This window comes from Taeniopygia guttata, chromosome 3 (assembly GCF_048771995.1).
Source record: "Taeniopygia guttata chromosome 3, bTaeGut7.mat, whole genome shotgun sequence".
In the NCBI taxonomy this organism is placed as follows: domain Eukaryota; kingdom Metazoa; phylum Chordata; class Aves; order Passeriformes; family Estrildidae; genus Taeniopygia; species Taeniopygia guttata.
Window position 1 is genome coordinate 92,647,163 of NC_133027.1, and position 19,686 is coordinate 92,666,848.

At 46.3% G+C, this 19,686-nt stretch overlaps 1 protein-coding gene and 1 non-coding gene across 5 annotated transcripts; both read left to right on the plus strand.

Annotated features, from left to right (window-relative positions):
• The first annotated feature begins 83 nt into the window (after positions 1-83).
• Positions 84-18,938, plus strand: KAT14 (lysine acetyltransferase 14). 4 transcript variants are annotated; one of them, XM_002198908.7, is made up of 10 exons: positions 84-339; positions 2,636-2,754; positions 5,909-6,030; positions 7,668-7,849; positions 8,364-8,783; positions 9,655-10,226; positions 10,734-10,870; positions 11,342-11,517; positions 14,571-14,761; positions 17,167-18,938. In XM_002198908.7, exons 1-10 carry the CDS (start codon positions 84-86, stop codon positions 17,338-17,340), a joined length of 2,349 nt encoding a protein of 782 aa, XP_002198944.4. In that variant the 3' UTR covers positions 17,341-18,938. The 4 variants fall into 4 exon arrangements, with proteins under 4 accessions (XP_002198944.4, XP_012427837.4, XP_030124691.4 ...); XM_012572383.5 differs by having other exon boundaries at positions 8,367-8,783; XM_030268830.4 differs by having other exon boundaries at positions 288-427.
• On the plus strand, positions 14,248-14,410 carry LOC115494749 (U1 spliceosomal RNA). The gene has a single exon (XR_003959811.4). It is a non-coding gene; the product is annotated as a U1 spliceosomal RNA (small nuclear RNA).
• Positions 18,939-19,686: the final 748 nt, after the last annotated feature.

Consider the following 19,686-nt stretch of genomic DNA (forward strand, 5'->3'; position numbering starts at 1 on the left):
TGATTGGTACTTGGACTGTGGAGGCTTAGCCCACATCAGAAGCTGGGGAGGAAGAGCTCATTGTTGGGCAGGCTCCCTCTAGGATGGCCAACAACGTTCACATGAGTGGGCTGCTCAGCCGCCACGACGATGAAGCCACCAGGACCTCCACCTCCGAGGGCCTGGAGGAGGGCGAGGTGGAAGGGGAGACTCTCCTGATCGTGGAGTCCGAGGACCAGGCTTCCGTGGATTTATCGCACGACCAGAGCGGGGACTCCCTGAACAGCGACGAGGGTGAAGCCTCCTGGATGGAGGAGATGTCCTATTACTGTGAGAAGTGCCAGAAGTGGATCCCAGCAAGTAAGGCTGCCCGTTGTGTTCTTTTTATAATTCTTCGTGGCCAAGTCAAGCAGTAGTGGCTTCATGTTCAACAGATCCAGTTATTTAGGTAACATAATGGAAATAAATAATGTGGATGTTTTACACTCCCGGTGTAGAGATTATTTCAAGTTTATCTTTATGCAGATTAATAAACGTTTGACTTCTATAAATTGATGTGCCAGGCCCAGAGTGATTGAAGCTTGCACATGCTTTTCATGCCTGCAGGAGACAAGCAGGGCTAACTTCCAGGAATAGAGGAAGATGAGGAGATTAACATTTTCATAGGTCTTTGTCACTTGTGACACTCAAATTCTCAAGGTGTCTTTTGCAAAGTATGGATTTTCAAAGGAAATACATCCACCATCCGAAAGATTGCAATGTTTAGCGAAGGAAAAAGGATTACATTCTTGGTGCAGTTGATCAGTTACTTTGTATCTCCCCACATCTTTATTGCTATTAATTAATAGTAACGTAATAATGAGTTTATGAACTTTGTGTTCAGTTTCAAATTATTGATTCGCAGTAATCAGTAATTACAGTAATTCGTAGCCTGAGTTCAGTTGATGGAAGCTGGTGGGAATTAACTGGTTTTATTAGATTAATTTCTGGAGAGTTTTGATTATTGGCTGACGTATGTGTCTGTGCATTTTCTTAACAAAAAGTGGGTGTTTGCAAGGTGTTCGTGCTGTCCTGTTTCACAGCTTGGTGGGCTGTTCCCTGTCCTGCTTTGGTGGGTGATGCCTGCTGGCAGGGGCTGTGTTAGACACTTCAGTCCAGGAGTTGTGTGGGCCCAGAGCTGGTGCTCTCTCTGAGGAAACCAAACTGTCTTCTTTAATTAATAGAGAACATTAAAGTTCAGAAACGTGCCCACCCTTACAGTTCTTGCAGCTGTTTGGGGGATTGAGCCAATCAACCTGACCTCTGCTCACGCAAATAATGACCCTTGCTGTAAAGCTCTGGGGAGGAAAAGAACTTTTTATGTTACTTTTTCCCCTCCCTGTTGATTTGTCACATCTGTGGAGCTTATGGCTGGATCTCAACCTTAATGTTTTCCCAATAATCTGAATTTAAATTGGCTTAAAAACATGCCCAGCCTTCAGCAACCAGCTCTGGGGGGTGTTAGGAGCAAGATGCAGAATTTGGTGCCTCTCATCTGGCACTTGACATAAAATATATGCTGTTAGCAGTGTAATAAACAACTTTACATTCATTCTAAGTTCTGGATTATCTGATCTGTTATTACATCCAAGAGCCAGATATTGCTAAACACCGGTTGGCTTTGGTTGGGTTTTTTGTTTGTTTGTTTTTGGTTAGAAATAACGAGTTGTTTAGGTGGCACCTGCCTTGCAGATATGTCAGAGCTGCCCTTTTTGCCTTCTTAGAATTTGCCAAAATTTATAGTGTAAAAATCTCCTCTCAAGGTGTGTTAGTGAATGTTTAGGTGTTAATGTAATGAAACCAGCACCAGACTATTAAATTACTATGCAGTAAAAGGAAATATTAACTTGAAATGTATTAATAAAAAATGAATCAGAGTTAAAGGAAGCATGAGCTTTCTTCTTCTGGAGGGCTTGATTTAACACTCAACTTGTTTTATTTTACAAATATGTTCCTCTCTGCAGTTGCTGTGGAACAAATGCAAGGAGCAGAAAAGGCCATTGCAAAGTAATGGGAGCCACAATGGTAGCCACATTTACATATGTACAGAGTAAATGAGCTGTCAAAGGGAGATACTGTGCTTTTTCCTAATCATTCAGTTCTAGGGTGTTCAGTTGTCTCATGTGAAAATGGCCAATGTGCTCAGGCAAATAATCACTTTTTTAATTTGAATTGCCATTTAGAAATTCTCCTAATCTACCAAGTGTTGGGAGTTTTCCCTCAATCAGATGCAGTTGCAACTTAAATTCTGCAATTCAGTATGAAAGCAGGGTATCCATATGTTAAAAATTATATAGGAAAAGAGATTACATCCTTGTAGAGAAACATCTTTTGAGTGTGACTTTCCAGAGACATTCTAGTCTTAACATTGTTTCCCTGTCCTCCAATGTCATTTTCAATTGTTCATGTCTGTGTAAACTCCTGGTGAGTTTAGAAGCCCTGATTCATATGATCATTTTTCCTCTGCCTGTAACTTTGGGTGCTTCGGGGTTTACAGGTGGTTCTGTCATTTTTGTTCATACAAACCTGATCTTGGAAGAAATCCAAATTTCCTTTGCAGCACTTATTCCTATAAAAGGGCCAAAAGATTGATTTTTTTTTTACCTTTTCATTTTAGGTCAACTGAGAGAACAGCTCAGCTACCTCAAAGGAGACAACTTTTTCAGATTTACTTGCTCTGATTGCTCAGAAGATGGGAAGGAGCAATTTGAACGTCTGAGATTAACATGGCAACAAGTAAGTGAAATGTTTGTGCCAGCAGAACAGCCGTGGGACTTTCTGAAATTGTTAGTTGTTGTGTATATGCTACCTGGAAAAGGAGGCTTGGGTATTGGTAACAAAGGAGCATTTGAATGAAATTCAGAAATTAATTAGCTGAGGATTGCCTGCACATGAGAACTTCAGCACTTGGCAGGGAAATTGAAAGATAATCATACAAACCACATTCCTTTTCTTTTTTTTTTTTATCTTCCCCTTATGTGTCTCGTGAATTCATGGCTTCAAGCGGGTTTGGAAAAGCAAAATAAATGCAATTTGGCTTCTAGGCACGAACAGTTTTTTGTGTCTATAAAAATGTAAAACTAGTGAGGTGGCAACATAGAAACAGAAAGCTTGCCAGCTCCCTGGGTACAAAATTCCAACCTGGCTGCTTGTGCACTAGCATCAGTCCTTGCTGGAATTCACTGTTGCAATCATTTGCACACCTGAGCAATCAAAATAAAAATCTGTTTGAATCCTTTGGGCCCATAATAGTGTGTTGTCTCATAGAATATCACAGGATTAGCTAGAATGGAAAAGACCTTTGAGATCATCAAATCCAACCTATGACCTAACACCACATGGTCAACCAGACCATGGCAGTGAGTGCAACATCCAGGCTTTCCTTAAACACCTCCAGGGATGGTGACTCTACAAGCTCCCTGGGCAGCCCATTCCCATGCCCAGTCACTTCTCTGTGAAGAAAGTCTTCCTCATGTCCAGCCTAAACCTACCCTGGTTCAGCTTAAGATGTGTCCTCTCATCCTGTCACTTGTTGCCTGGGGAAGAGGCTGAGCCCTCACCTGGCTGCACCCTTCTGTCAGGCAGTTGTAGAGTGATAAGGTCTCCTCTGAGCCTCCTTCCCTCCAGCCTAAACACCCCCAGCTCCCTCAGCTGTTCCTCATAGGATTTGCACTCCAGATCCTTCACCAGCCTCGCTGCCCTTCTTGGATGTGCCCTAGCACCTCTTCATCCTTCCTGAATTGAAGCACCCAGAACTGGACATAAGGCTTGAGGTGCAGCCTCACGAGTGCCACATACAGGGAAAGAATCACTGCCCTGGTCCTGCTGGCCCCTAGTCCTGATCCAAGCCAGGATGCTGTTGGCCTCCTTGGCCACCTGGGCACACTGCTGGCTGGTGTTCAGGCTGCCATCAGCCAGTACCCCCAGGTTCCTTTCTGCTGTAGTGCTGCAGGGGATTGTTGTGGCCAAAGTGCAGGACTCAGCACCTGCTCCCGTTAAACCTCCTGTTGTTGGATTTGGCCCATGGATCCAGCCTGTCCAGGTCCCTCTAGATGGTGTGGGAGGCTTTGCTGAAGTCCAGATAGACAAAATCCACAGCTTTCCCTGGATCCACCAGGCAGGTCACCTGGTCATAAAAGGAGGTCAGGCAGGAGCTGCCCCTCCTGAATCCATGCTATAGGTGCCAAGGGATGGCACTCAAGATGATGTGTTCCATAACCTTGCCAGGCACTGAGGTCAGGCTGACAGGCCTGGAGCTCCCTGGATCCTCCTTCCAGCCCTTCTTATGGATGGCTGTCATACTGGCCAACCTTCAGCTATCAGGTACCCTCTGGTGAGCCAGGACTGGTGGTAAATGATGGAAAGCGGCTTGGTGAGCTCTTCTGCCAGCTCCCTTGGCACCCTAGAATGGATCCCATCTGGTCCCATAGACTTGTGAGCATCTAAGAGGTCATCAGCTGCTTCCTCCTGAATAACAGGATTATTATTCTGCTCCCTGTCCTTATCTACCAGCTCAGGAGGCCACTTGTCCTGAGGACAAGCTCTCAGATTGTAGAAAATACCAGTCTTGTTGGCTTTTCCTTGATTCTTACTCATAGGCACTCAGCCTTATCGTCATATAAGCTAATTTGGAACGCTGTAACTCCTGCACTGCTTTGTCATGGTGGCCAGTGCAGGAAAAAGGCTGGTGTAGGTAGGGACTGTGCTGGCAGACTGGCAGAGTTTCGCCAAGTTCCAGACTGGGAAAGCAAAGGCTGCTGGCATTGCCCAGGTCTCTTCAGAGTGCCATGTGGAAGGGGCAGACAGATTGAAAATGGGTGAGGAAGAAAGCTGTGACCACCTCCCTGGGCTTCCAGCAGCCAGAGTTGCTGCAGCTTCTGGGTAAGTGGAATTGAGAGAAATGGTCAAACAAACTTACCTGAAGCAGGAAGAATGTGGACAGTGATTTCTGGATTTTTCTTAGAGTTTGTGGCCTCAGATCCATATCTTTAGCCAGATGAAAAGAGAATTATTTTTGACATCCTGAGACACTGTCCCACGTGACCTTAAAACCCACAAAATCCTAGTTATCAAACTGAGAGGGGTTGTGAGGTAAAAATAGGGTGAAGGAGACATTAAAGCTGTCCATATTTCCTCATTTTGACATCTTTGACAATGCATCCCAGAAAGCCAAGGTCCACTGTGAGGAGACCCATCTCCCTGAGAAAAGCAGTTTTCAGACTCCTTGAGGGTGAAATGCAAGTCGTTATTAGAAGTAGTGCCAAACTGAGGCTGGGTGATTGTTGAAAGATGATCCCAGTTTGGCTGACTTTAGTTTTGTTTTAATAAATTAATTGAAATTAATTAAGTAAATGTAATTAACAGTTGTTCACCTAGGATTTACTTGAAGGAGGTGAGATATTTTCCAAACCTGCCCTTGAGTTTGGGTATGTAACAGGTCAGAATGAATTTGGTTGTGAAGTGTGTGAAAGACCATTGTCAGAGTGTTCCTGATGTATTGGATAGCAGGATTACTTGTGAGCTTTTTTTTTATTTATTTGAAAGACTGTTTCCCTACCTCCACATCACATTCAGACTTCAGCTATACTGTAATTCATTTATACAACAGCTGCACAATTCTTGTGTCTCAGCACAAACCTGCATAACTAGGCAGCTTGTTATTCCCCTGGGATGGAGAAATCTCTGGAAGAATGTGCATCTAACAATAGAAAGACAAGAACAGGCAGCACAAAACCAGGAAGAAGATCGATTGCAGAAGTTGCCTATGAGATGTTGCAAAAATAAGATATTTATGGGAGAGCAAAGATCTGTGTGTGTGTGGCAGCTGTGGGGGTCTGTTCAGCAGAAAAAGCAGAAGGGATTCATTTGTGTCCAACACTTTCTGTTCCAGGTTGTCATGTTGGCAATGTACAACTTGTCTCTGGAAGGAACGGGCCGCCAGGGGTACTTCAGATGGAAAGAAGACATTTGTGCTTTTATTGAGAAACACTGGACTTTCTTATTAGGGAACAGGTAAAGACATGATATTTCCCTGCGGGTCTGGTTGGTGAGCCAAAGTAATTAAAGCCTGTCATACAGATGGACAAAAATCCTGGTTAATTTGGTGGCATCTCTGTTGAGTGATAAAAAGGGAGGATTCAATATTGAGAATCTGAATGCAGGCACTTGAGAAAGAATCAGCATTTCTTACTTGGGAAAAGCAAACCGAGGAATGTCACACAAAAGCAATACAAATGCATGTATAGTGGATTATTTCTTATTTTCTATTAGGCAGCATATGAACTTGCAGAGAATTGAGTTTTTCTGAACAGTCACAATGGATGGGCTGATCCTGGTGTTGCAAACTTTAGGGACAAAAATGTTTCCAGCAAAATTCCTTGGCGTTAAAGTTTGCAAGGACCAAGTTCTTCAAGAAGAGCTGAACATCACCTTTTAGATTGTTTCAGATCTTAATGAAATGGCACTTACATAGTAGGTGTTAAACAACTGAAACATTTTTCACACTGTCAGAGTAGGAGCCCCTCTCTTAGAGGGCAGCCTTCATTTCCCAAGTGAACAGCACATTTCTTCAGAGCGTGCTGAAGCTGTAAAACCCAAGCCTCACTGTTAATGTGTGTGCTGTGGAGGGAGGAAAGGAACTGAGCAATCCTCGGAAGTTGTAGATTTTATTGACTTCACAGCTTCTTTTCTTCCCCAGGGATTTCTCTGTTGTAAGATCTGGCCTTTCTTCCTAAACAGATTTGGTCTTTGGCTTTGCTTTCAGTGTTTGTTTGTGCCTCCTTGCTCTGTTCTCAGAAATGTTAGCATGTCCTCTCTTGAAGCCACAGGGACCCTCACAGGAGGGCAGCTGGTGGCCCATTGTCCCTCACTTAGGGAGCCAGTGCCTCCCGGGGTTTGCTGCTGCCTTTTGAGACTTGCCCTGGGAACTGGGCACTCCTTTCTCTGATTAAAATTCAGAGAGTGATTCCTGGCCTCAGACACAGCCTTCCCACTTGCCTGGACAAGCCACTGAAGGAACAGAGACAGCTGAATTGTGTGTGTAGTGTACAAACTGTGCAAAGATCTTCCTTGGTATATTGAAGTGCAGCATATCCAGATTTACTGTAACACTCCAGACTTTGAACTGCAGCAGCTGGGTTTGATCCCCCACCTTTGAGGTTCAGTACCTCAAGGTGTGTAAGGGCAGCCCCTGGGCAGCAGTGAGCACCAACTCAGCCAAGCCTTGACAAGTAAAGAAGTTTCTGTATGTGGGGGTGTGCAAAGGCAAGAAGAAACCCTGAGATTCTGGGCAACTGAGGTTAAACTCTGTTCCATGAACCTGACTCTCCAGAGTCCAAGGGAGTACCTCAGTTATTGGCTACAGGGGCAATTCTTCAGTATTTCTTCTCATGTCTTCCCTAAGTGACATCTTAGTTGCCCTGTCACCAGTTCTTAAAGGGACAAAAAATGCTCAGATGCCTAGTAAGAGTGCACAGCCCAGCAGAGGGAAAGGCTTAAATGCACGTCCCTGCCTCCAAGGGGCCAAAAAAATGCTTCAGGAGTAGTTCAGTGATTGTGTGTCGGTGCCTCTGGCAGAAACACTCTGTCCAGGATGGGAACACAGGTAGTGAGTGGGGACCTAACCCTTGTTTTCCTCTCTCCCACCACAGGAAAAAGACCTCAACATGGTGGAGCACAGTTGCTGGCTGTCTCTCTGTGGGGAGCCCCTTGTTTTTCCGCTCAGGGGCACAGGAATTTGGAGAACCAGGATGGTGGAAGCTGGTTCATAACAAGCCCCCAACACTGAAACCTGAAGGAGAGAAGCTGTCAGCATCTGCACTGAAGGCAAAAGGTAACTATCCCAGTAGTCTGTCCTCACTGGGCCAGAGCTGGGAGACTTGAGAAAAGTTCAGTTAAAACCAGTTTGTGTGCATGGAGAGTTCCTTAGTTTTGTTCTGCTGTAATGGTTGACTGAAGAGAACTATGGTGTGTATGCTGTGGTGTGAGAAGCCTGTTACATTTTATTACCTTTTCCCATTGTGCTGACTTACAGGGTTTTGAGGCTTGTGCAGAGTGGTTTTGGTTGGGTTTTTTTAGCTGAAATCTACAATTTTCCCACTTTTCTTTACCCTGAGGAATGTCGTTTATCTTTTGTCACTAGATGCAAATTCTCCTCTGTGTGGAGGAGCAAAATTTGGGCTTTAACGAGGCTTTAGTCATACATTGGCTTTAATGCTACATGTCCCAGAGTGAATTTCTTGGTCACATTGAAAACCCCATCTTTTAAGCTCTGTAGTCAATGTGGTTTTGACTGCACAGTGTGAATCCAGTGACTGCAGGAGCTCAGAATAAGCGAACTTCTTTAGCAGCTTCCAAGCCCCCGCTGGACCCCATCATTACCGTGGAAGGCCTACGGAAGCGGGTGAGCCGCAATCCAGTGGAGTCAGCCATGGAGCTGAAGGAGAAGAGGTCCCGCACTCAGGAAGCCAAGGACATTCGGAGAGCCCAGAAGGAGGCGGCCGGGTTCCTGGACCGCAGCACTTCCTCCACTCCCGTCAAGTTCAGCAGCCGCTGCCGCCGGCCCGACATCGTCCTGGAGAAAGGAGAGGTCATCGACTTCTCCTCCCTGAGCTCGTCCGACCGCACGCCTCTGACCAGCCCCTCCCCGTCCCCGTCCCTGGACTTCTCTGCTCCCGGCACTCCCGCCTCGCACTCGGCCACTCCCAGCCTGCTCTCGGAAGCCGATCTCATCCCAGACGTCATGCCGCCACAGGCGCTCTTCCATGGTAAGGGTCACCATGGCTTTCCTTTAGTGATGAACTGTGTGCAGTTTTCTAGGAATGTATTTTAAAAAAGAAGCTCCCGATGAGCTGCAGGATCCTTTCAGGATAAGATGAGAAGTAACTGGCAATATTGTCTTAGTTGAGTGTGAGAATTGACTGGTTTTCCATAGTTTTATCACCAGCTTCTAATGCCAGAAGAAACCCCCATTGTCGTTTTTGGAGAGATCCTGAATAAACAGTGGGTAGACTTCACACAGCAGCTGCTGGACCACTCAGCATAAGCATGTCACTGCAACACAGTGACACTGTTATATAGCAAGTCTAGTTTTGTCTCAAATGTTTTTCATGGGAGAAATTTTATTCCCATGGTAATACCCCAGTATTTTATAAGTTTGATTGTGCCGATTAACAGATGCTAAATTTCAGTGAGATTGCAAAGCAGTGATGCAGGCTGAATTCTCTTAGTTCCTTAAGGAGCCAGTCCTCTGGGTGACAGGAAAAGTAGTGAGAGTGTGCTAGCTGAAGATACAGCTCACCACCTTGACTTTTTGATTTCCCAGTCTTTGGGAATTTTCAGCAGCTTAACATTCCTCAAAGAACATGGGCTTGCAGCTCAGGAGGGACATTGTTTCCAGATGCCAAATTACAAGACACTTTAGGAGCAGGATTGATTCTGTGTCCTGAAATTGGATTCTTTTCAGCATCTCCCATCCAAAATCAGGAGATCTGGCAGTACACAGAAAATGAAATGTGTTGGGTAAACCCGCATGATTGTTCCTTAGCAGGAAAATGCTGTGACAACCATTTTTGAAATGGGACTTTGAGGTTTAAATTATTTTTTCTTTCCTCTGGACTATTTTGATCTGTTCCACAGATGATGAGGAGATGGAAGGAGATGGAGTCATAGACCCAGGAATAGAGTATGTGCCCCCTCCCAGTGGGACAGCTGGTGCTGGCACCATGATAGCAAGCAGGAAAAAAGTGAAGACAGCTGAGCAGATCAAGCAAGAGGTGGAGAGTGAAGAAGAAAAAACAGAACGGATGGAAGGTGACAGTGAAGATCCTGAAGAGTCAAACACACCCTTGCAGGTGAGAGGACGAGACAAGGGGAAGTCACAGCTGGAGAAGGATGCTAAACTCAGAGCTCCCAGACACACCTCAGTTAGCATCTATGAGGAAAAGCTGCTGCTGAAGAGACTGGAAGCCTGTCCCAATGCTTTGAGCATGACCCCAGAGGCCCGGAGGCTGAGGCGCAAGCTGCTGGTCAGGCAGGCCAAGAGGGAGAGAGGACTCCCACTCTTTGACTTGGACCAGGTTGTGAATGCTGCATTGCTCCTGGTTGATGGGATTTATGGAGCCAAAGAAGGCGGTGTCTCCAGGTCCCCAGTAGGGCAAGCAACATACAGAACTACTAGCCAGGACTTCAGGATCTTGGATAGATACCAGGTGGGTGTTCCCAAATCTAAGTTAGCATTTAGCACTGGTTGTTTTAAAGCTTTTGCTGCAGCCAGCAGTGTCACGTTGAGGTTATCTGACTCCTAAAGTGAAAAGGATCATGTGAACAAGACTCGTTTGGCTTGGGGCTGTGTCCCCACCAATGCTCTCCTGAGTCCCTTTCTTCTTGGGACATGCTGGTTCAGCACTGCTATCCATCAGTGTCAGCACCACAAATGTTGCTGTATTTGTACTCCAGCCCTGCCCAAATGCTGGTGGTGGAGGCCTGGAAGTACCCAGACAGGTGGGTGCTCTTTCATGTGTGTAGGAGGGAGATGACTTGCAGCACTTTTAGGCTTGGGCACCAAATTTGGGAGTGCCCAGCAGAGTCCAGAGGTGCTACCACTGTGGACCAATCCACCCTGTCACACTGAGAGGCCCTTACTCTCCCTCCATTCAATTCCCTTTTTAAATCACTGACTGACCTTCCTGCAATTGTGCATTTTTTTGTGCATGCAGACAATGCTGCCCACCACGAAGGGATACCGCCAGCAGACAACCAAGTTTCTGTACCGCCTGGTAGGCTCGGAAGACCTGCTGACAGACCACAGTATTGTCAGCCCTTACACCTCCCGTGTCCTTAAACCTTACATCAGGTACAGAGGGTCTGAGCTTGCTCTTGGCTTGTGCACCGCCAGCCCACGGAGAGGACACCTTTCTTGGGCAGTGCTCCTCACTCCTCAAAGTACAACCCAGTGCACCATGGTAACCCTGAAGGGATAGTGTTTGATTTAGCTGAGTAGTGAAAGGGATTGCATTGGGAAGGGGAATCTCCAAGAGGGGGCAAGGGCAGACAGGGCATTGCTGTAGCCATTCAGTGCACCTGCTCTTGGGTCAGAACCATGATTTCCTTGCTCATGCTGTGGGTCTGGAAAGTGTCCTGGCCTCTGGCACAGGGGTGTTTTTGCTGAGCTGGGGGCTGCTTTCCCATGTGAATGGAAGACTGTTCTTTATTTTTCTAAAGTTGAGTATTTCATAAGATATTTCATGGGCAGTACCCATTTAGCTGCAGTGGCAGTTCTTGTTGCTCACTTGCTTTTTGTGTTTCCTTTTCACGTTCCTGGCAGACGTGATTATGAGACAAAGCCTCCAAAACTCAGGCTGCTGGCAGAAATCCGGGCGAATCCACACAAGAATGATCTCAACTGGAAGGCTGAGCCAGAAGCACCCATTGATTACTGCTACGTTCGCCCTAATCACATCCCCACTATAAACTCCATGTGCCACGAATTCTTCTGGCCTGGTAAGATTCCTCCAGTGCTTGGGTTTCCAAGAAAGAAGTGGTATTGTTCAGAAAAAAAAATGTTCTTGGGCCAAATTTTACTTCAGTCTGGCTGGTTCTTAGAAATCCATTATCTGATGTTACAGGAATGTATTTGAGGTGGAGGCTGGGTTTGGTGTCTTTGTCTCTTGAGATCGCATAAAACTGGGCAATTAGGCCCTAATTAGCACAGCACTTACAAAAATAGGTGCTAATAGGAGCAGTCGGGTAGTTTAGTAGTGAACTAAACTTAAGTATCCAGTTAAATGTTTTGCAGAATCAGGGGTTGAAATAAACAGTTTTATTTCAGAGATTACTGTTCATTACCTTTGTGAGAAGGTTTCTTCCTAGCAGCCATGAGCTGGATATGGCAGAGTGAAAGTTGAGAAGTCGTATGAGGCATGGCTGAGGTCACTGAGTCTGTTCAGCCTGGAGAGGAGGAGACTGAGGGGAGACCTCACCATGGGCTGCAGCTTCCTTGGGAGGGGAAGCAGAGGGGCAGGCACCGATCTGTTCTCTGTGATGACAGGACTCAATAGAACAGCTCTGAAGCTGTGCTAGGGGAGGTTTAGGTTGGGGATTAGAAAAAGATTCTTCACCCAGAGGGTGGTGGGCACTGGAACAGGCTTCTCAGGGCAGTGGTCACAGTCCCAAGCCTGCCCCAGAGAAGTTTGGAAAACACTCTCAGGCACATGGTGTGATTGTTGCAGTTGTCCTGTGCAGGGCCAGGAGTTGGATTCCATGATCCTTGAGGGTCCCTTCCAACTCAGCTTATTCTGTGAATTGCTTTTACAACTGTAGGCTCTGCTGGGATTTTTTTTTTTCAAGCCTCAGTATTTACAAGGTATGGGAAAGATTAGGTTAGTATTTTTCTGTGTCATTTCTGGAACTGCAGGTTCTTTGGGGACAATGCCTGCCCTTTCTGGAGGCGGTTACAGGGCTGCAGTGTTTAGTTCTTCTGAGATAATAACAGGGATGTTCATCTGCTGCATGCATCAGCTTCTGATCAGCAAACAACGCAGCAGGCTAATTTAGAGAAGGCCAGTACAAACAGTACATACCTTTATCCCAGGTAACTGTTTGCTTTTTGTTTTGATTTGCCGATGGTGATTCAGTAGGGCTGTAGTTCAGCAGTGCCCATATCCCGCAGTCAGGATGGGAGCTCTTTTTGCCACTCATTATGCAAATTGCACAGTGTGGGGGGGAAATAACCTGGCACGCCTTTCCTTTCACAAGCTATTTGAGAGTGTGTGAGAGACAGTTGCAATCCCAGCAGAGGCTGAACCGCTTTGTCATAGTCTCTCCTCTCCTGATAATGCATTTGAAGTTCTGGCCAAGTTGGGTTGCACCTTCATTAAGTTCTTCAGGACTCACCCTGTTTTATTTAACATAGGGAGCATGGGTGTGTTCCACACAACTGTGAACTGTTCGTCATTAAATCAGAAAGCTGGCACCCCCATCAGTCTCCAAACAGGAATCCTAGTATTTTCCATGGTGAAAAAATCCTGATGCTGGGATATGGTTGTTGCACCTTGATTCTGTTTAGGAGGAGAGGGAAGTGAGGAATCGATGCAGGACGTAAAGCCTGGCTGCATAGGGTTTAGCTGGTACAACTTGGGGGTGGGAGACAGGGATATGCAACTGGGTGAGCATCATTAAAGCAGTGCTTAGTTCTTGTATCCCTCCAAATCCTTCCTTTCAGAGCTGCTCTTGCCTCTCCCAAGGCAGAACTAGGTTTGCAGGTAGAGAGATTCTCACAGTGCCTTGGTGCCCTAACGGGAAACCTCTCCCTAGCAGGGAGTGTCTCCAGTGGTGAACCATCCTGAGCTAAGCATCTTCCTACAGGAAAAACTGCACCACTGCAGAGACGCCAGCGCCTGGGGCAATGGGTGTTCTGTCCCGACACGCTGCAAGGCACTCCACGAGCAGCCGCAGCCTTGGCTTAATTAACATAGCTGCTGCCTATTGCCAATCGATCCCTCCCACGTCTTGCTCCACCCAGCTTACTCTCCAGCAAGAAAACAACTCATCCACTTCTTGGTGCCTTGTGAAGCCTTGCATCTCATCAAGAGTGATTACTGGAAAACATACTCTGCTATTTTGTTACCTTGTATTCCAAATACATTGCAATTGCCAACCTAAGGCTGAAGCAGACGTTTCTGGCACATGTCCTCCGTGTCTTGCATCTCATTTAGGGTCTGTCCACGCAAATTACCAAGCAGTCAGTCTTCAGTGCCTGGAGCTGCACTGCTTGGTGCTGACACGCTGTGTGGATGCTCTAGGACTGCAGCACCAGGGTGATTGGGCAAGGTAACAAGCTCATGGTCTCTTCCTTGTGTCCAGCCTCTGACTCACAGAAGCACCACTGCCTGAGAGGCTACTTCATCCCCCAGGTTAGAGAATTTGCATGCTAAAAGCAAGTGTTTTGATAGCGTTGGAAGCTGTGGTCAGGCTCACAGTGCAGCTCCAAATCAGCTGAGTGTGCACAAGAGGCAGCAGTAAGAGCTCCAGGCAAGGTGGAGGAAAAAGACAGGAACCATAGCAGGCAATGCTACCGAAGCTAAAGCCCAGTTTCCTGTGTGCTGCTTCTGAAGAGAGTTAAGTTTCAGTTTCATGCTTGAGTCATTTGAAAGGAAATCAGCTTTGTTAGTATTTCCACTCAAGCTTCCCTGCTAAGCAGATCTTGTTTTGTTGTATCATCTTTTCCCTTGCAGACTTACCTGGCAGGGGAGGCACCAGGATCAGGCAGCTGGTTTTCCCAAGGCAGGGTTCATCCCCTGCACTCCGGGTGTCCTGACCCCTGGGATTTCCCAAAATGCAGGAAATTTGCTTCATAATTTGTAGTGACAGAGGACTGCTCTAGCAGGGGCCTTGGACTATTCTATGATGCTGTGATCTCTTGCTATCACAAATTTGAAATAAAGGTAAAAAGAAAGGATCGAGTGTTTTTAAAGAGCCTGAAACCTCTGGAACTGAACAACACTTTTATTTTGGTTTGCAGTCCTTCCAACTGCTGTTTCTCTCTTTTTCCCTAGGAATCGATTTGTCAGAGTGCCTGCAGTATCCAGACTTCAGTGTTGTTGTCCTTTACAAGAAAGTTATAATTGCCTTTGGCTTTATGGTGCCAGATGTGAAATACAACGAAGCTTACATCTCTTTTCTGTTGGTGCACCCTGAGTGGAGAAGAGCTGGGATTGCAACCTTCATGATTTACCATCTTATCCAGGTAATGAAATGAAATCATCCTGTGAATCTGCCAAAGAACCAGCTTTCACTTCTTCCTTGTGTGCACACCTGCAGATATTAGAGAGTAAGAACCTTTTTTGTGAATGTTTATGGGAGGAAATAGCTCCTGCTTTGGAAGTTAAAACGTGTTTAGGAAAACAACCATCCTGGTCATGTCCTCAGAATTAGAGGACATGCACACTTTAGCTGTCTTGGGGTTAACTCTGTTCTTCAGTGGTCAGTAGTTTATGTACAAGGGATACTGTAAGTGGGGGGTTTAAGGAGAAAATGAAGTAAGAGTGAGCAGGGTCAGTTAGAATTATTGCAGCTTTCTTGACTATACCTGGAGGTTTATTCCATGCATTAAATCACTTACTGATCTCAATCACTCACTTTCGCTTTTATACTCTGGTTCAAATACAGCTGAGTTAATGATGAAATGTTCGCAACCTCATTTGTTTAAACTGGCTTGTACTGGGCCTTGTTCCACAACAATACTTGAGAAAATTAATCTCAGCTATCTAAATAGGTGATATTAAAGGAGTTAAACGCTATTACATCTCTAAATGAATACTGTTATTCAAGTGGCCTTAATTCCACTGACTTTCTTGAATTAAATTGCAGTGAAGGCAGCTTAATTGTGACTAAGGATGCAGATACATGTCCTTTACAGAGCCCAACTCCCCCAACAATTTTACCACTCCCTGAACTCTCTTGGCAGAGCTACCAATGGGAAACATAGTCAAGATGAGCTTCACTAACAAAAACTCAACCATTGAAACTGTTTTATCCTCTTCCTTACTTGGCTAAAGCAAGGTAGGGAGTGCTGGAAGAGCCTTGGCGAAAGTGATCCCTGCTTTGGAAAAGCACTTTGTGCTCCTGGGTCCCTGAGGGTGACTCTGCTACCTGCACAGCTCTGCAGTGCTGACACAGGCCTCTATCAATATCCTGTAAACTCACCCCTTGCATCTCCCAGGCAGCTCTGTGTCAGGTGTTGAAGGAAATTGCTCTCAGCTCAGTGTGTTGATGTGAGATGTCAACACCCAGTGGGAACAGGCGCCAAGGTTTGCAGGGATCCAGCAGGTGGACTCTCAGAGACTTCCCTCTCCAGCAGAGCTGGGGTGCTGCAGTCAGCCACAGAAAATCCTCACACCTTTTTGTAGGATGTATCACATCAATTAACCTAATCCTGCTTGCATGGAATTCCCTGTTGAGAAAAGCCAAGCGGATTTGAGAGATTTGAGTCTGATTAGGCACACTAGCAATGAGAGATCAGTATTGTATGTTTGCCACACATGAGGTTTGTTTTGCCATTGCTGGTTTTCTGACTGTGGTAGGAGGGGTTTAGTCCTGTGGGATAATGGTAGTTGTGACCTTCTGTTTCTCAGTCTCCAGGTTGTAGGTGCTGCTTTGCAGCCTGCTTGGGGTTTCTTCTCTGGAGCTTGAGACACTTTGGTGCTCTGCTTGGATTCAGTGTGCTGAGTTTAAGGCTGAATTCTTGAGAGCAGTATAACTTAACAGGAAGATGGTTTGGTGCAAATAGTGGTAGCTGGTTTTGCTGTCAAAATTTATCCTCTCATGCATCTGTCCCAGAGGAATAAACTGCATTTTCTTAATGATCTCATTCAAATTTTCTTTTCCCCAAAACAGCTTCCAATTACTTCTGTTTTTCCTTCCCTCCTTAAATTCCTGAGTTTTCCCTTTGAATGTATTATCTTGGAGATTTCCTAGAGGGTATTACTGTTCCCACTTTAGAGTTACGATACACTCAATATACATGGAATGCTATTAAATCACTTGATGAAAGCAGAAAATAAATTATTTCAGCATCTTAATCAGAGTATTGCTGGTTGGAATAGTTTAGGATTTCAAGGTAACTTCAGCCATGCTATTATTTCCTGCCTTCTCAGCAGGCAAGTGGTGTGCCCTGAAGGATGGGAGAGGAGCTGTGTGGGATAGGCAGGAATTCCAGCATGACAGCACAGAGGTGCTCAGGCAGTCCCAGAGAGCTCAGCTCTGTTTGCTGACAGGGAGGAGCGCAGAGCCTGATCCTCTGGCATGTTTTGTCTTTTCTTCAGGCCATTGTATCTGAGATCAGGGCTGTACACCAAGATTATTTCTAATTAACAATTACTCTAGTAATTTACAATGAGCAGATGACAAATTATAATCCCAAACCTTTCACTGTCAGAGAATCCACGTTTCCCAGAAACAAAGGCTTGGAGGAGCAGCAGCAGCGCTCCCTTTGCTGTTGCTATGTGTGGTAACTCCGGTGACTTTTCTCACATTTCCTCAGTACCTTGGTTCCCTGAGCTGATGAATCTCCTCACCTCCGCATTCCCCCAGAGGCTGTCTCGTTCTCTTGTAGTGATATCTCCTTTTTTCCCTCTCCCCCTCCCTTGGCAGACCTGCATGGGCAAGGACGTCACCCTTCACGTCTCTGCAAGCAACCCTGCTATGCTGCTCTACCAGAAGTTTGGATTTAAGACCGAGGAGTACATTTTGGATTTTTATGACAAGTATTACCCCTTGGACAGCAAGGAGTGCAAGCACGCCTTCTTCCTCAGGCTGCGGCGCTGAGCTGCGGGAGGGGTCTGGGGAAAAGCCCAGTCCATCCAAAAAACCCGCCCAGCTTTTGGTGGAGGATGTTGGCTGCCACAGGAGAGTTGGGACACGCTGGTGTGTTTATCCTTAGGACTTTGGATGTCAGCAGTGAGATGTTGTGTGTGGAAAATGCAATCCAAGAGGATTGATTCCTGTGCTCCAAGGGGAGAGGCCTGGAAATGCCAGCTAGGATACACTGAAACCACTGGAAAATTGAAATTCCTTATGGGGAATTTTCCTGCCACTGTTACTTTGGAGAGGCTCATTAGCAAACAAAAATACCAAACAAAAAAGTGTTTTTCACTTCAGAGGGGTTAAACCAGAGGTTTTTTGTCTCTTTTTTTTATGAGCAAAAATGAACACCTGAACTTAAACCATTCAGTGTTTTTGCAGTTTGATTGCTTTGTTAGGAACTGTCTTGAGTCTGTGAAGGGAAATAAGGTATTGGTGCCTGTAGCTGGATGTTAACATTAGAAAAGTTCTGCACATGCCAGAACCGTAGTCCTGGAACCGTGTTTCAGGACTGCTGAAGAGTGTGTGGATTCCTGTTGTCCCAAGCACAGGGCTCAGAGGAGACACCTTTGTTTTGCTCCTTCCCTGCTGCCTTCCCTTCCCCTCCTTGCCCCGTGCTCAGTGTGAAGGTCTCGTGGCGCACAGTGTTTTGTGTTCAGGAACGGTGTCGGGTGGGTTTGTGTGTAGGCAAGGTAGGGCACCACAGCTGCCAAGTCAACTCTTTGGAATCTCCACTTCCCTGCTGGTTGCTGGTCTGCAGATCAGCCCACTGGGCACACCTCTAGCCACAGAGCAGCCTCACAGGCTCCAGCACCCACCTCCTTCTGCTACAGGCGCTCTGGCTGGAAGAAACCCAGAGCAAAAGTCAGTGGGGATGTTTGAAATGCAGGCTCTGGTTTGTAGAAGCATCCTGCTTGCAGCCTGGAGGGAGGAGAGAGCAGAGATGGCCCAGATCTAGTTCTTGTAAGAACCTAGGCTCACCTAGCAAAGAATAAAGAGAAATACTCAAGAATTAAAAAATACAATCCTGAACACTTTCTCTGGTAGTGGCTCTTGTTCTTTTCCACAATGTAGCAGCTTCTCTCTCTGCCTGCCTTTCAGTGCAGATGAACAGAAAACTGCACTGACCAAAGGTCAGGCTGTGCATTTTAACCACGGATCACATCCATTGGGATGGTCCTTTTACATCAAGCCCACAGAGAGCTACACACCAAATGTGACTTTTGTCCTTAATCTACTGTGTGTACCTGTTGGCTACCTGACTAAAGCAGCAGTTGCTTTAGTAACTACTTAGTGAAGTCTTCATTTTGGTAAGAGAGGAGAAAGGGACACTTAAGTATGTTTTTGTGTGGCCAGTGTCCGTCATCACCAACACAAAACTGATCGTAGTGGAAAGGAAAACCAGCCCAGCCAAGGGTTGCGTGCCTGAACATCCATGCACATTTCTGCCTGTTTTATGACTGTGAAAATTTTCAATGTTTTAATGTTACATGTTAGCTGGACTTCGAAAGAAAATAAATATATGTCTTTATGAATGGAATTAAAGCCCTTCCCTTGGAAAATCCTGTCTGTAGTAATACTACTGTTTGTTAAGATGTCTCTCCATCATCTTACTTCATTGGAATCTCGCAAACTTCAGTATGGCCCTAAGAGGATGTGTGTGGGCAGCTGACCAAATCAAGAAACTCATTTCCCTACAGGCACCCCCAGAGGAGGCACACAAATGCAGGCCTTGGCAAGCTCCTCCTTTCCAGACAGAATTAGGAAATATAAAGTAGTGTGAAGAAGATGACCAGTTCTGCATTGTGTTCTCTAAGGTGACCGTGAAGATTTTGGACCTTGTTGCTCTGTGGCTTTGCCAAATGACGCTGTTATAGCGGCCCTGTGTCACCTGCTGAGCTGCAGCCAGCTTGTTTTATCCAGGTCCCTCGTTTAACCCCAGATCCTCAAAGGCAGTGAAGTGATCCTCGGGGCGGGAGCCATGGCTTTGCAAGGGGTGAGGTTCTTCTAAAGCAGGGAAGGAAGCGGACAAACGGCGTTCCCGGCCCTGTGCTTCCCTCTCGTGCCTCGGGAGCCCGGCTGCTGGGTCACCGAGCTGTGCCGCACGGCACGGCTGCTCCGCGCTTCCCGCAGGAGGAGCCGAGCACAGCTGAACAGAGCACAGCCCTCCCGGAGAATAAAGGTGGAACCTTGCCCTGTCCCAACAGGACAGCAAAGCCCAAGCGTTCCCCGAGCTCCGACTCGTTGCGACGAGGAGAAAGGCTCCTTCCGGCTGCGTGCGCGGGCGCCCCCGGCTCCGTGAGGGCGGCG